This window comes from Ixodes scapularis, unplaced genomic scaffold, assembly GCF_016920785.2.
Source record: "Ixodes scapularis isolate PalLabHiFi unplaced genomic scaffold, ASM1692078v2 PGA_scaffold1__304_contigs__length_218370807, whole genome shotgun sequence".
Taxonomy (NCBI): Eukaryota; Metazoa; Arthropoda; class Arachnida; order Ixodida; family Ixodidae; genus Ixodes; species Ixodes scapularis.
The window spans coordinates 37,199,885-37,213,622 of NW_024609846.1; the positions used below are offsets into that span (position 1 = coordinate 37,199,885).

Genomic DNA, 13,738 nt, shown 5'->3' on the forward strand with positions numbered 1-13,738 from the left:
AATACCTCCTCCGGTGTCAGGGGCTCTATCTCAACTCACGAAACGCGCAGAAAGTCAGTTAGTGTTTTGTAGGAGATGCGTTGATATATGTTAGCAGCTTAATCGACCTAGTTGTTGGAAGCCTGTCCTTGATATATCTTAAAAAAACGAGAAGGGTGGCGAGAGACTTTGGGGTTGGTGCAGTTACCTTTTGCAGGTCTGTACACTGCGCGTGCTGTTGGCACGAGCGCGGCATCCGCGCTTTTTTCATTTTACTCATGCAGAGCGCTGACGGACAGCAAACTTTAACGCTTAGGTTCCTGCCCTGAACGGGAGCTTTTCGTCACACTAGTAGGTTTTATGGCAATTGCATATTTTAAATAAATAAATAAAAAAAATCCTGCGATCGCTTGTTTGCGTTAACGGTGTTGCGCTGTGTACGTTCCATACCATCTAGATTGTCTTTTGTGGCAGACAGTAATTTGAAGCTCAATTTGAGTATGAGCCGTGAACAACGCGCTAGAATATGCGCTTACACGTTTTGGGCAACCTAGGGATCCAAAGCGTTCGACCAGGCGACCCGCACCTACAACCTGCATCACATTATTTTGGCGGTCATTTCCAACGTTCCTAGATCTATCGGATGAGAAGCTTCATCGAAAACTGTCGTTCGAAAACGGTCCTTCTTTTCTTCTACATTTATACGGTCGAATACAGAGCCGTGTATAGGGAGAGTATGGTTAATGGGAGGAGCCAGCGGAAGCCAGGGTGGAGCGGCAAAGGCGGCGTCGCCGCCAGCGCCGCATATTCCCACTGTGATTAATTTGCTAAGCAAGAATGCGCTGAGATGACCTTGAAAGATTCGCGTAGCGCGGTGCAGATATATGTTTTTTTTTTCTGGATGAGGCTGAAAGTACTTGAGCTTATAATTGTAAGAGATTAGTGGAAAAGGGGAGTTCCAAGGTGCTGAGTGTGCTTACTGAGCCAGAAAAAGTGACATTGACGAGAAAAATTTCCTGAAACATAAGGCGACATTGCGAATGTGGGATGCGCGTTCGGGGTTTAAGCAGTCTTGGGTAAGTTACTTTTAAAAAGTGATTAGTTACAGTTACAGCTAGTGTGTCAAAAATGTGTTTAAGTTAAAGTTACTTCGAAAATAAAATTAAGGCGTTATAGTTTAATTTCCTTTGTCATAGTATCTTAGTTACTTTTAAGACACTTTCGTTTTTGTTTTATTTTTAAATGTAACTATAAAGACATTGATCACAACACACATTGACTATGATTTATAGTTATATTTTTGTTTTGCTGTTTACGATTTACTACGATTTATATTTATTTGCAACACACAGAAAACTGTAATTTCACTTTTTGATATATATATATATATATATATATATATATATTATTACCGTCGCACGACTTTCTTGAATCAAAGTGTTCGCTGCTTCGATACAATGTGGACTAAATAATACATTATTTAGTTAATGTTGCAACGCATCAGCAACTGCTTTTCAAATATCACTTAACTTTCCCCTTATGGTGCTGAATACAACCCTTGAGCGGGTGGGCTGGACGGAGTAATAAGGCGTAAAGAAAACTTCCCTAATGGTGGTAAAGTCGAGGCTGGAAAGCACTGTCGAGGTTTCAGCTTTCTGTCGTTCCGTCTTCCTGAGGTGCTTGCGAAGTTTAAAGAAAGGGGACCTCCCGGCTGCCTCTACATTTATGCAGTATTTGCAGCGAGCAGTGAAGTTATCGCCACTATATTCGATAAGGTCAAAGTGCACTTCATAGCCGGGCCACGGTAGCACCCGCCGTTCGTTACTCATGACAGCCTCTTGTTTAAGCGATAACGGTTAATTACCATCCAACTATCCTTCTCTTTCTTCTGACGTTCTCTTTTACTTCTTTCTTTTAAGAGCTCTCTTATTCCCTTTCTCAGCTAACATAAGAGGGAGACACCCATGAACAGACGGGTCCCTTATAATGATAGGGAGGGGAGCAGAAGGCTAAACCATTTGGAAGTGAATAAAGTGGAGAAGACCGTTAGTATAAAACAAGATTATGAATGGAGTGAACAAAAACAACACAAAGTCGTCTCGGGATGACCGCTCCGCTTTTTTTTTTAAATTTCCTATATGCAACATAGAATAAGAGACACGACCGTAGATTGCGCGCGCACGGCCACTGGGAAAATGAAAGTCGACCCTAACGCAACTAAATATGTTACTCGTTACCGATTTTTAAAGGGAAGATGGGGCACTTCTACATTTGAGAAAAAAACGCTTGAATTGCGTTCATTTGACCTCTAAAAAAACAGATATCAAAATTATATTCCAATGCGACGCGCCGGAGAGCCATAAGAGCAATTTGAAAATAGGGCTGAAGCCCCGCCTCCCTAGCCTTGGCAAGCCAAAACATCCGTCGATGACGTCACGGACGGCGACTGTCTTTCGCGTTTTTCTCGCGTTTAACAATACTTGCGCGGAAAATGGTTTTGGTATTCGGGTTCACGAGGTGAAAATACACCAGAATTCACTTCTAACTCATTTTTTTCAAGAAGCTCCGTAGCTTCCCTTTAAGAGGAGCGCGTTACCTTACCTCAAGGGTAGCGAGTTACTTCTATCCTTACTTTGACGAACAAATACACCGCTGCTTTTGTTTCTTGGTTTCTTGTTTTCAGCAGTCGTTGCATCTAAGCAGTAGCTGCCTCTCAAAGTTTTCATTTGTTATGTTTCCCCGCTTCTTGAAAATACAACTCCGGCGACGCTGAAGAGCTCGAAGGAACGGCAGTGTTGTGTTTCAGGGAGAGCTGGGGAATCTGGGACTCTCCTCTCTCTTGTTCTCTCTGCTTCTAAATTTCTAAGTTGATATTTAGTTATGGGCCTTCCCGCGTTGGCAGCCTCCGGGTTGACATTCTGTTTGTACACGATTCTAGAAGGTTTAAACCAAATAACCTTCTTGTGTTCGCTCGGTAAAGGACATTCCCATGGCTGTAGAGTTCGACCGACGCGTTCAGCGATAAACGGTGCTATACTGTCGCAGTGTTGTTTTTCGAGTTCCCCTTCTGCCTTTGTCGAATGGACGGATACTCAGATTAGAATTAAAACGAGTCTGTTTAAACGTTGTTGTACACGTTACTGTAGACGTTGCTCCTCAAAAGTAACGAAATAGCCTTGCTCGTTACTTGGCCTTAAAAATAACTAAGTACGTTACTCGTTCTTTTTCTAAAAAGAATTACCTACATAATCCTTACCGAAAACAAAAGCGAAGTAACTCGTTGTACGTAACCCGTTACGCACATGTCTGCTCCTAGACGAGCAACAGTTTATTGAAGATATACCTCTTCTTCCTCCACACCCATTAGCTCCGAGAATGAAACTAATAGGTATAGAAGAAAAGATTTATCTTTAGTAAATGGTTGCTACTCTAGGAGTGTTTTTATCCTCTTTTCTGTCTCTCTACTTTCGTGTATCTTCCTACAGTCAGCTGGCATCTTTCAGAAGCACGAATCACAAATCATCGCATCGAGTATTGACGACGTACCACGCTGGCTCTGCGAGCCGAAGAGCACGGGCGAGGGGTCCTTTCGTGACGTCATGTTTTCCCTTCTCTTTTTACTACCCTCTTCCGCTGCCGCGGGGGGCGTGGTTTTAACGCAACTTCGAAGGTGTCTTTTTATGTAATACGGGCATGAAATAGCCCATTCCTGCGATATTCGTGAGGCTTGAAATGGGGTAAAAAGAAAAAGATTAAAAAGCACCCCAGCTTCCATTTAAAACAACCATGGAATCACCTGCCACCACAGGCAATGTGTATCAAACTTTCCATCGGTTTTATTGCTTCTTTCCATGTGGATGGGCTGATGGTCTAGCGAGCACCGTACCGAACGGAAGTGCGACAAAAAGTTGTCAGATATTCTAGGAAGCTTGTAAACTGACTGATGAAAGTCGCATTGGCCATTTCTACTTTTAATGTGTGCCGTAGAAGGTAGGCGGTCAACAGCAAGACCATCACAATGGCAGCCGATGCGAGTGATAATTCGCATAGGTAGCGTGCGTTAGTGTGACCTCTGGTATTACATAACGCAGACTTTCAGGCACTGACCCTCTCGGGCCCCTCAGCCATTCTAAGAAATGGTATCCTCCTCAAAACGACGCCACGTCTGAAATTAACTGCACACGGCAACATGACTCTAGCACTGGGCCTAAGGTTTCGTTTCCTTGGTGGGGGGGTTTTGTACTGCTTCCTGGATATTGGGCAAGATAGATTCTGACAAGGACAAAGTGCCTGGCTCGACATTTGAAAACGAGCTATTGAGACGGTGAACATTTTGCGCCACTAGGTATAATTGTATTGTTAACTTAATTTTGCTAATCATTGCAGCGCAATAATGATGTTGTGTTTGTCTACCAATAGAGAAATCGAAAGAATAATACACATTTCAATTTTTGTCCCCCCCAATTTTTTTTTTTTTTACATTTTACCATTACATTTTTTAACGAGCTCACTGCTTGCCACTTTGAATTATGTTTACCCGTAATTTCTACGCAAGGCTACCCCCAAAAGAAGTACGTCACTGCCGTGAAATGTTATAAAAGAGCATCGGTGTAGACAACACCGTGTACATAATGAGCTTTAGTTTGCGCAACTGTTTGCTTTATCAAAACACTTCCTAAATGTGCAGTCGTCCGACGTTGCCTCACTCGCATAGCGCTCAGACAAAAATAGTTCCGGTCCCAATTTTTCTTACATAAAGTACAATCAAAGGCCAATTGCTCATAGCTAAGCTCGTATTTCTAGGCAAAGAAATAGGGGGTGATTCATCAAAGTCTGCAGTTGGACCTTCGACTGGGACGGAAGGAGTTGTGTGTGGACACCTGTCTCGTCAGAATCTGAAGCTAGAGGGAGGGGGAGAGAGAGAAAGGGAGAAAGAAAGAACGAACGAGAGAGAAAGAGAGGAAGAGATAGATTTTTGGTGTGACCAAGCTGCTTCTTTTTATATTAGGAACAATGGGAATTTCGGCTTTATAATGCACGCGTCCCACTAGAGCGACAGACAGAAACAAAAGACAGCGACGAGCCTCAAACCCATGCAGGATGCTCGCGATGGTACCTTTGGCAGGCGTTTAGTCGTTCAGTGCTTGTCGAGTAAGCACGAGCGATTGCAAGTCTGCCAAAGATACCCTCGCGTGCATGATGCTCCTGTTTGAGCATAGCCTCCTTTATTCTACAAAGTCTCTCAAATCGCGAAAGACTCTGGTTTGAGGCTTGCCGCTGTCGTTTGTTTCTGTCTGTCGCTCTAGTGGTACACGGGTATAATAGAGCAGGTACAAGCGAAAAGAGGACGAAAACATAAGACTGGAATGACTGACAAACCAGAAAACAACTAAACTTCTGTAGAATGTCCCTATGAGAAAGTAAGTCAGGTTTTGAATAAAACCAATATATTGAAACTAACATGTAATCAGCTTGTGAGTGAAAAGAGTATTCAGTATAGAACAACACAGTTGGTGGTTTGAAGTGCTTTCAGCGTAATCCAGCGTAATCCAGCTAAAGATTAAAATAGCTGTGTTCAGTTTTTTTTTAAATTTTTAAGTAGCTTTACAATTTCTCATGCACACTTCACTAAAAGCCGGCGGCTGATATACATCGCGAATCGAGGCTACATTTTAATATTATAAAGGAGTTCGCCAATATTTAACCTCTTGCCCTCTGATTTCGATTTGATTGCAGGAACCGGTTGCTAAATACCACGGCCAACGTACTCGCCGGTCTCTGTGTAGCACCAACCATACTAGGTATCCTCATTCTCTTCCTCATTCATTTCGAGTGGACCGGCAAGCCCATCGTGATAAGTTCTGTCGCCCGTAAGTTCTCTCTGTTTCTCAATAAGATTTATAAGAGGGGCAATATCTTCCGGTTTCTACATTTCCACCCGGCCTTCGACTATTCCATACTTACATTCCACAGAACAAAACGAAAGCCAGGAAACTTTAGGCTGTACAGTAAAAAGTATTCAACGATTTTTTAATTTTTATTTTTGCCAATACAATTATGATTGAGCAAGCATGCCAATTTACTACGCTGTAAACCGGTTGCGGCCCTCAATATAGCGAGCACGGATGACTAAGTTTGGTTCTAGCCTTGTCTCAAGGACCGTTTTGTTTGTTTTAAAGTGGCAGCATTAGTACCTACATGACAGCGAAAAGCTGACGCCGTCTGTCTGCGGACAAAACACTGGAAAGAGAAGCGCTCCGAGTAGAGATGAGAAGACGGACAAAGGCGAGATGAAGGCTACGTCACAGGGCGGAAGCCAATGCGCGCGCGAAAGGCCGGTGAACGGCGAAAGGAGCGTCAGGCAGAGGATGCCGCTGTGCAAGGCGGCCGAACGAGACAGGAGCGAAAGCAGGGCCTAGCTTGGCTGGCCGAAGTGTGTCGCAAACAGCGGCAAGCCGACGCGTGTCTGCGTGCGACTGAGGCTAAAGCGGAGCGGCCTTGGCAAGCCGGCTTCACCGGAAAAAAAAAATTAAAGGAACATACTTTTGTGGATTCTTAAGGAATGCGTTCGCATCAACCTTAGGAAACGCCACATACCTCCCCCTCTAGGAACGCTAACACTGACCGCGTAACTAAGCCAAAAAGAGGCAGCAAAAATAGAGGAAGCAAAAACGAAAGCCAAAAGAGAAAGCCAAAGCAGAAAAGTAAAGGACTCAGCGTTAGCGCTTCTCACAAGGGGACGTATCTGACGTTTCCCAAGGGTCATGTTAGCGCATTCCCTAAGGATCTACCGATGTTATTAATAAAACACGGTCTAAGCAACCTCGGTTTGCAATTGGTAACCCATGTTTTTCCTTTATTATTTCTTTTTTTGCTATGCCATTGGCCGCCAGTGAACGTGCTCGGCAGAAGGTTTTTGTGTCTCTTATGTTGTAGCTGATTTTGTTTTCTATTGTCCGCTGCTTACAGTGCTTATTGGGTCAAAGCATTAGATTGCTCCGAACGTTCCAAGGGTTTGTTTTTCGAACGATTAGGAGAGTGACAGCTACTCCTCAGTCTTAGACGTCTACAGCCTCGGGTCCTGTGCACAGTACGCGTTGACCCTACCTCACTGATCGAATTTATCCGAAGTTCCAGCAGCTGGTAGGAAGAACACGAAAGAAGAAATGCCCTTGGTTGCTTCTCAATGACACCCAGAATTTCACCGAGAGAATGATGAGCCTCTTTGAGTCCAAGTCTTAAAGGAGCAAAATCTCAGCGAGCGGTGACTCTTGACCAACCCTTATAAGCTTTTTTAAAGTTATCGAAAAATTCCATCACCCTCGTTGCATCGAATTTCTGAAAACTCTTCCCTAGCTCGCCGTCAAAACGGCAGCGAAGTATTTTTATTTATTCCGCTGTTCTAGATATTAGTGAGAACCCGCACGATAACGTAGAATTGGTTTCCGTAAACACTAAACGTCGGTACATTTACTTTCTCAGCCCGTGTCCTTGAGGAGAATGCGGCGAAAATGACGCAAGTCACGTCTGAAAGCCTGCCGAACAACACAACCGCACGGTCCAGCTGGACGACCGTGGCATCAACTCCTCCAATCGAGAAGCGCTTCCCCCCCGAAACTGTACTGGCCGGAGTCCTCTTCAACCGTCGTCGCTCCTTCTTGGGCAGGTCTCAGGACTCCGAAGGTGGTCCATGTATTGTGGTCGTCCCTGCGGGCCGCTGCGTCTTCGTCTGGAAAGGGGTACCTCCGGTCTACGCCGACGACTACGACTACCTAGCACTGTCGTCGAAGGTGAGCGGAGAATGCCCCTCCAGCCCCCACACATACTTGTCTCGTGTTTGACCTACACTTTCCAACACAACTTTGGATATTCGAAGCCTGTGAACAGTCCCCAATATGTTTACTTAATGCCATCACAGTTTGATTGCGTCAACTCAGCTAATGAGCCCGGGCACGACACCGAGCATTCTTCAACGCATTGAGTGGATACGAGATCGGCCGAACGCAGACGCAGCACTTTTGTTTAATTTGTGCTGCTCTTGATTTTACCGTGATGACGTAAAAAGGCTAGCGCACGGGCTTCGGTTATTCTAATGGTGAATTCCACTCGTAGATCTGGAGCGCTTTCCAAAATCCGCGAGGGAGGCAAAATTCCGCTCCGTGGGACCCGCTCCGTATCGACGAGGGGAAGATAAACTTGCATTTTTGGAGCTACCTCCCCCACACCCCTCCCCACCCCTCCTCCTTCCGCCGTTCAAAATGGCCGCTGCTCGAACTTGACCAGCCCACCAACGCCTCAGCCGGCTGATCTTTCCGACGACCAGTGACGACTGTCACTGCTTAGCTGCAGAAGTAACACGCGACACAGGCCGGGCGGAATTATACGTACCATGGCGCCCATGTCACAAATAGCGAAGACGTCCGCGTTCGGCACCGTCACATACCTTTCGGCCGCCTCGAAGCGGCGGGGCACGGACAGCGATTGCCAGCGGTGGAGTTCAGATTGCTAGTACGACTTTAATAAACACAGAGGTAACAAACCATCACTTGCGCGGTCGTTGCCTAACCACATCTTGCTTTATTTCACGGGAAAACGCCGATGGAATGCAGTGTAAAAAGGTAAACAATCACTGGCTGCAGAATGAATAGGCCTAACCTTGCGTCTGCCTCCGGCTTTTCTGTCGTTCTTTTTTTTCGTTCTTCCTCGGTGATCACAGATGTCAGCGCTTACGATTTGCCACGCTCCACATTCCCGGCTTTTTATCCCTGATCTACGCGAGGTAGAAGTGTTCGAGCCGTCACAGTCCAGAGTAAACAACCGACGCACCCGAACAGATCCAAGTCCACCGACCGGCCCGCCGATCTCTCCAACCTCGCCGCGCATGCGCACCGCCGATTTAGACGGAAATCACGTGGGCCGCTCTGTCAATTTCCGGAGAGATCTGTGAAATCCCGCAGAGCAAGTTCGGCGGAGTTTGGGGCGCTCCGTGGAGCGGGCGCTGCCAGAGATCTACGAGCGGAAGATGACCAACTTGAGCCAGATCTGCGAGTGGAATATGCGCGCTCCAAATGGAGCGCTTTTGGAGCGCTCAAGATCTGCGAGCGGAATTCACCATAAGTGGTGCTGCCCCTACCCCACTCCTTGCGTCCATCGTTTCGTGAGAGGAACGGCTTACTTCGCCCCCAGGCACCGATGTACTATAGACCTATGCAGCGCTTATCAGCCAGGAGAAAGATGCTGAGTCAATAGACTGCAGACGCATGCGCGGCGTCTCTTGTTTCGTGCAAGAGAGCTACTGCATGCGCACGCTCAGAACGGGTTCCGCAGCCTTGTAGAGAAAAATGGCAACGCGCGGAAAGCGAGTATTGGACGGGTTTATGGGCAACAATATTGCCGCACGCAGGGCTGAGCAAGCAGCGCCCGGTCATGGTATTTTAGAAGATTCGCGTTTATTTTTACTCGGGGCGTAACTTTTATTATTTCCCCCTAGTTTATTGTTCTCGAAAGTGCCTGTTCATTCTTACCCCGAACGCTCGATGCTCGAACCTTCTTGGTCGAATTTTCGCGATACCGACGCACACTAGATAAGGAGCGGCCCACGACCTTGTCGAGTCAGTCTCTCTCTCGCTTGCTTCGCTTGCTGTTACGCCGCCAAATCGCTGCCCGGTGTTCTGCTGTCTCACGCTCGTTATTTATTTTGTTTGGCACAAGTTCGACGATTAAACCTTCATTTTCAGTTTATATTTGTCGAGCACCTTTTCACCCGTGACAATATGAAAGGGAACAGACTACCTCGCTCTTTTCGACGTACCTATAAATTTGGTAGAAATGGTCCCAACAAGGACTGAAGCAAAAAGGTCGGATGCCAAACCATATACTGTTTGACTGGTTGAGGTTTAAGAGTTTAAGGAAGGTTGCGGGAGTCATGAGACTGGAAAGAAGAAAGATGAACTCTTTCTTTTCATATTGTCGTACCTACCATTCTTAAACTCGTTCATTCCGATTTACCTGCTCTTCAGGAACTTGTCCGCATGATCTGGTCCAACGGGCCGTCCGGACTGGAATCTATATGTCTTAAATACAACAACGTTTTCCTCCTTATTTATTGAAGGTGACGTTCTTCTGGAAGCCCCACCAGGCTGGTGAGCCGTGGCCCGCAAATACTGTGCGCGTCCCAGTTCACACGGATACTTCCCCTGGAGAAGAGCTGTTCTACTACGGCCGAAGTTTGGGCTTCGACGGCAACAGCCTGTTGGCTGGCGTCATCCGCGCTTCCCAGTCACCTAGGCTTATCGTGCTGGACCACGCATCGGTGCGGTTGTTCCCCAAGTACGAGCTGCTCGTCAAGCTGCCGTCGCAGTTTCCTAACGAGCGCTGGCTGCAGTGTTTCGAGCGATGCAATGTCACGGATGAGGCTGTCTACGGCGGCTTCGAAAATGGCGTCCCGACCCTAGTGGGGAGAGCGTTCTACAAAAGTCGGTTCTCGTTCTGCAAAGTTGTGCACACTGGCTGCGTTCTGTTGGGTGGACAGGTACGCTCATGAGGTTCGGGCTGCCGCTTTTCTTTTGCTTATGGTTCTAGGAAACGGTACTAAAACACTCAGTTGGGAAACTCACCCCTGAAACATGGACCGCTGGCGTCTACCAAGACCAAACTAAATACGATAAAAGGGCTACTCTTTAGTGATGAGTCAAAACAAAATTGCTTTGTAAAGGTGAGAGGGCCCTGCGAGATGGCGCCACCAGCCCCTCCGCGACTCGACTTTAACCAGTAAGTGCAGCTGTGCAGTTCCCGGAGTGGCCGCTACGGGAGAAATGGCTGCGTTGCGATCGCCATTTGTTCGGTTCTCGAGTAGGGATCGGTGCCACGTTTTCAAAGCAGGCTCCTATGGCAGTTTCCCAACTGACTATTCAAGTGACGTGGGTTCTAGGTCAAGGTCATCCGTTTATCACACGATGAAGATACGTGTTTAATCTCAAATTGTGGAACCAGTGTCCACACACTTCCTAGAATGCGATCGACCGTCGTTGCAGAACGTCATTAAAAAAATCCCTATCTTTACATTGATGATGAATTAGTGCACTACGAATTTTGAAAGGGGAAGTAGAAGTCGGTAAGACATATCTGAAGTGCGCAGTGAGCCTGTCCGGTACACAGGTATTTATTAAAACAATAATAAGGAAAACGATTGTACGGGTATGCTAAGTGAAGCGCCTTTTCATCCTGAATTTTCATTATTATGGTGTAATACGCCAAAACAACAGGGACAAAAACGAAGGGAGAACTAGACAGGACGCGGCGTAACTTTCAACTGAATTGTTTAATTTGGATGACAGAATATAAAAAAAAAAAAAAATATATATATAAGAGGAGGCACACTTGGCTGCTTTTATAGTTTTTTTTTAAATTTTGTTATCCAAATAAACAATTCAGTTAAAAGTTGCGCCGCGTCCTGTCTAGTTCTCCCTTCGTTTTTTGTCCCTGTTGTTTTGGCGTGTTACACCATGATACAAAACCAACTAGCCCAACTAGCCATCCGTGTTCATTATTACTGTGTGATTTGACTATACGCAATATTTATGGTACAGACTAGTTTTTTAAAATTTACATTCGGGCATCTAGTCGCCGATTGAACTCGAATAAGAAGGGAGAGTGATGAAAACCGGTGTCTTGAGGTCAAAACAGCGCAACTGGACAAGAACCATCAAGAACGGACGGGACTCAGCCCTTGCTATCAACTGATCGTTTAGTTTGTTTTCACAAAGTATAGTATATACACTTATGCGATGACAAAACAAACTAAAACACGAAAAAAAAAAAAAAAAAAACTCGGGAGCAATTTCGCCGTATTTGAAACCAGATAAAGGCTGTGTTATAAGAGCTTTGCTTATTTTAACATGATTAAGTCAAATACTGCAATGTCTTATCTGAGAGGATGACGGTTGACATGCTGATACATTTGTGTTTTTGGTTGCTTATCGTATGCTTCTATTATTTCTCTGGACAGCTTATTTCTGCTCTTTTTTATTGTTCTGCTTAATAAAAAATAATAGACCGATCTCACCAGTTAGTTTCATTACGCCGCCACTGCCGACATGCATCAGGGGAACTGTAGTCTTTCTGCACGTGCGGCAACCCCTCTGGAGCCCTGCGCGAGCCAAGCACGAAACGGCACGAGCCATCTCGTGCACTGGCGCCTGTCCCTTGAGAACTACAGTCACGCATGCGTGGAACGCTTAGTGAGATCGGTCTGTTCATAGTCGCGACTACGGATGCACCCCCAGACTTAAAACAAACAAACAAAAAAACAGGATAATGAAAAAACAAGTAGATATAAGCTCACCAGAGAAATAATAAAAGCTTAAGAGATAAACTAGCAAAAAGTTAATTTGTCAGCATGCCATCCGTCACCCTCTCAGATTTGAATTTGCACTATTTGCATTAGTCATGCTAAAATAAGCGAAGCTCTTTTAACGCTGCCTTTATCTGGTTTCAAAGATTTCGAGATTGCTCACGAGTCCTTTTTCTATTTTTGGGGTTGCCATGCACCAATTAAGTATCCCTGCTACATTTGGCGGAAAAACTGATGCCACGTGACCGGACGTTGCGAAACTTACAGGCAAATTTAGGTTCTGTTCCATATTTTGCGGAAATATTTACGTTATGTGACCTATGCTCGAATTCAGTTTCCTCGCTAAATTTAGCGGTAAAATTGACGTCACGTGACCTGACGCTACAGGGCCTATGGGCAAATTCAGGTTCCCGCTAAATTTAGTGGAAACTTGACGTCACGTGACCTATGAATTAAGTTAGGTTCCTTACTAAATTTGGCGGGAAAACACACCACGACCTTCACATCATTCATACATCAACAACGTATCGATGCTAAATGAACGCAACGTCATTTCAATATCAGATCACTGTATGACGCAGAATCGGCGCAATGTAAGTCGATTGTCATCGTCATATCGTCGAATAAGCAGCACAGCTGCCGCGCTGTCTTAACGCATCACGCTGTGTGATCGTGCCGCAATTCTTTGCTTTCTCTACTGAAATGCTATATTCAAACATGATCATGTCAACGTACAAAGTGATGATTTGCGACTTCGTGAGAAAGGAAGAGAACGAGCGGGGTTGGAAACTCCGTAGGACGAAATAGGGAAACGCTTAGAGGAAAAAGAAACATAATAATTAAACGACGCCTACATAATATGCCGTATTTTTTTATCAAAATCTAGAACCCTTTCAATAAACGAGTATCAGTGAGAAAACAAATGAGTACATTTGTGGCCCTGTTTTTATCTCCACAAGTTGACCAAGGACAAATAAGATGGCGCAGCTCATCCTCTATTCTTACGCATGTGCGGCTTCTATTTTTGACACAACTTTATTTTGCAGCTCAAGACCCCCTAAATAATAAACGGTATACAATTGATAGCGGCAAGGTATCTTTTAAACATGGCATGTTTTTCAGGTTGCCCTGATCTTCGAGTACCTGGCGGAGTCGCCGGGCACCACGTACGAATGGCTGCAGGAAGCGGACAGTCTCGGGCGCGGCCTGTCCGTCGGAGGTGTGGCCGTGGGCCGCAGCCGTCCCATGTCCCCCGACGGACGTCTCCTCCTGGGTGGCGTCTTGGCGGACAACAGCAGCTCGGGTCTATTTGCCTGCGACGGCAGGGAGCCCCTGGCTTCACCCCTGCGATCTTTCCAGCTCCTCGTCAAGCGGGCCTCCTCCCACTGACTGTCATGTCCGGATGCA

At 45.8% G+C, this 13,738-nt stretch overlaps 1 protein-coding gene across 1 annotated transcript; it reads left to right on the forward strand.

Moving 5' to 3' along the window:
- The first annotated feature begins 7,490 nt into the window (after positions 1 to 7,490).
- Positions 7,491 to 13,720, forward strand: LOC121047296. The gene is made up of 3 exons (XM_040502424.1): positions 7,491 to 7,769; positions 10,091 to 10,510; positions 13,454 to 13,720. Exons 1-3 carry the CDS (start codon positions 7,491 to 7,493, stop codon positions 13,718 to 13,720), a joined length of 966 nt encoding a protein of 321 aa, XP_040358358.1.
- Positions 13,721 to 13,738: the final 18 nt, after the last annotated feature.

Coding starts and splice junctions, on each gene's coding strand:
- LOC121047296 (XM_040502424.1), top strand. CDS start 7,491: ATGACGCAAGTCACGTCTGAAAGCCTGCCGAACAACACAACCGCACGG. Junction 7,770..10,090: donor ACCTAGCACTGTCGTCGAAG/GTGAGCGGAGAA, acceptor TATTTATTGAAG/GTGACGTTCTTCTGGAAGCC. Junction 10,511..13,453: donor GCGTTCTGTTGGGTGGACAG/GTACGCTCATGA, acceptor CATGTTTTTCAG/GTTGCCCTGATCTTCGAGTA.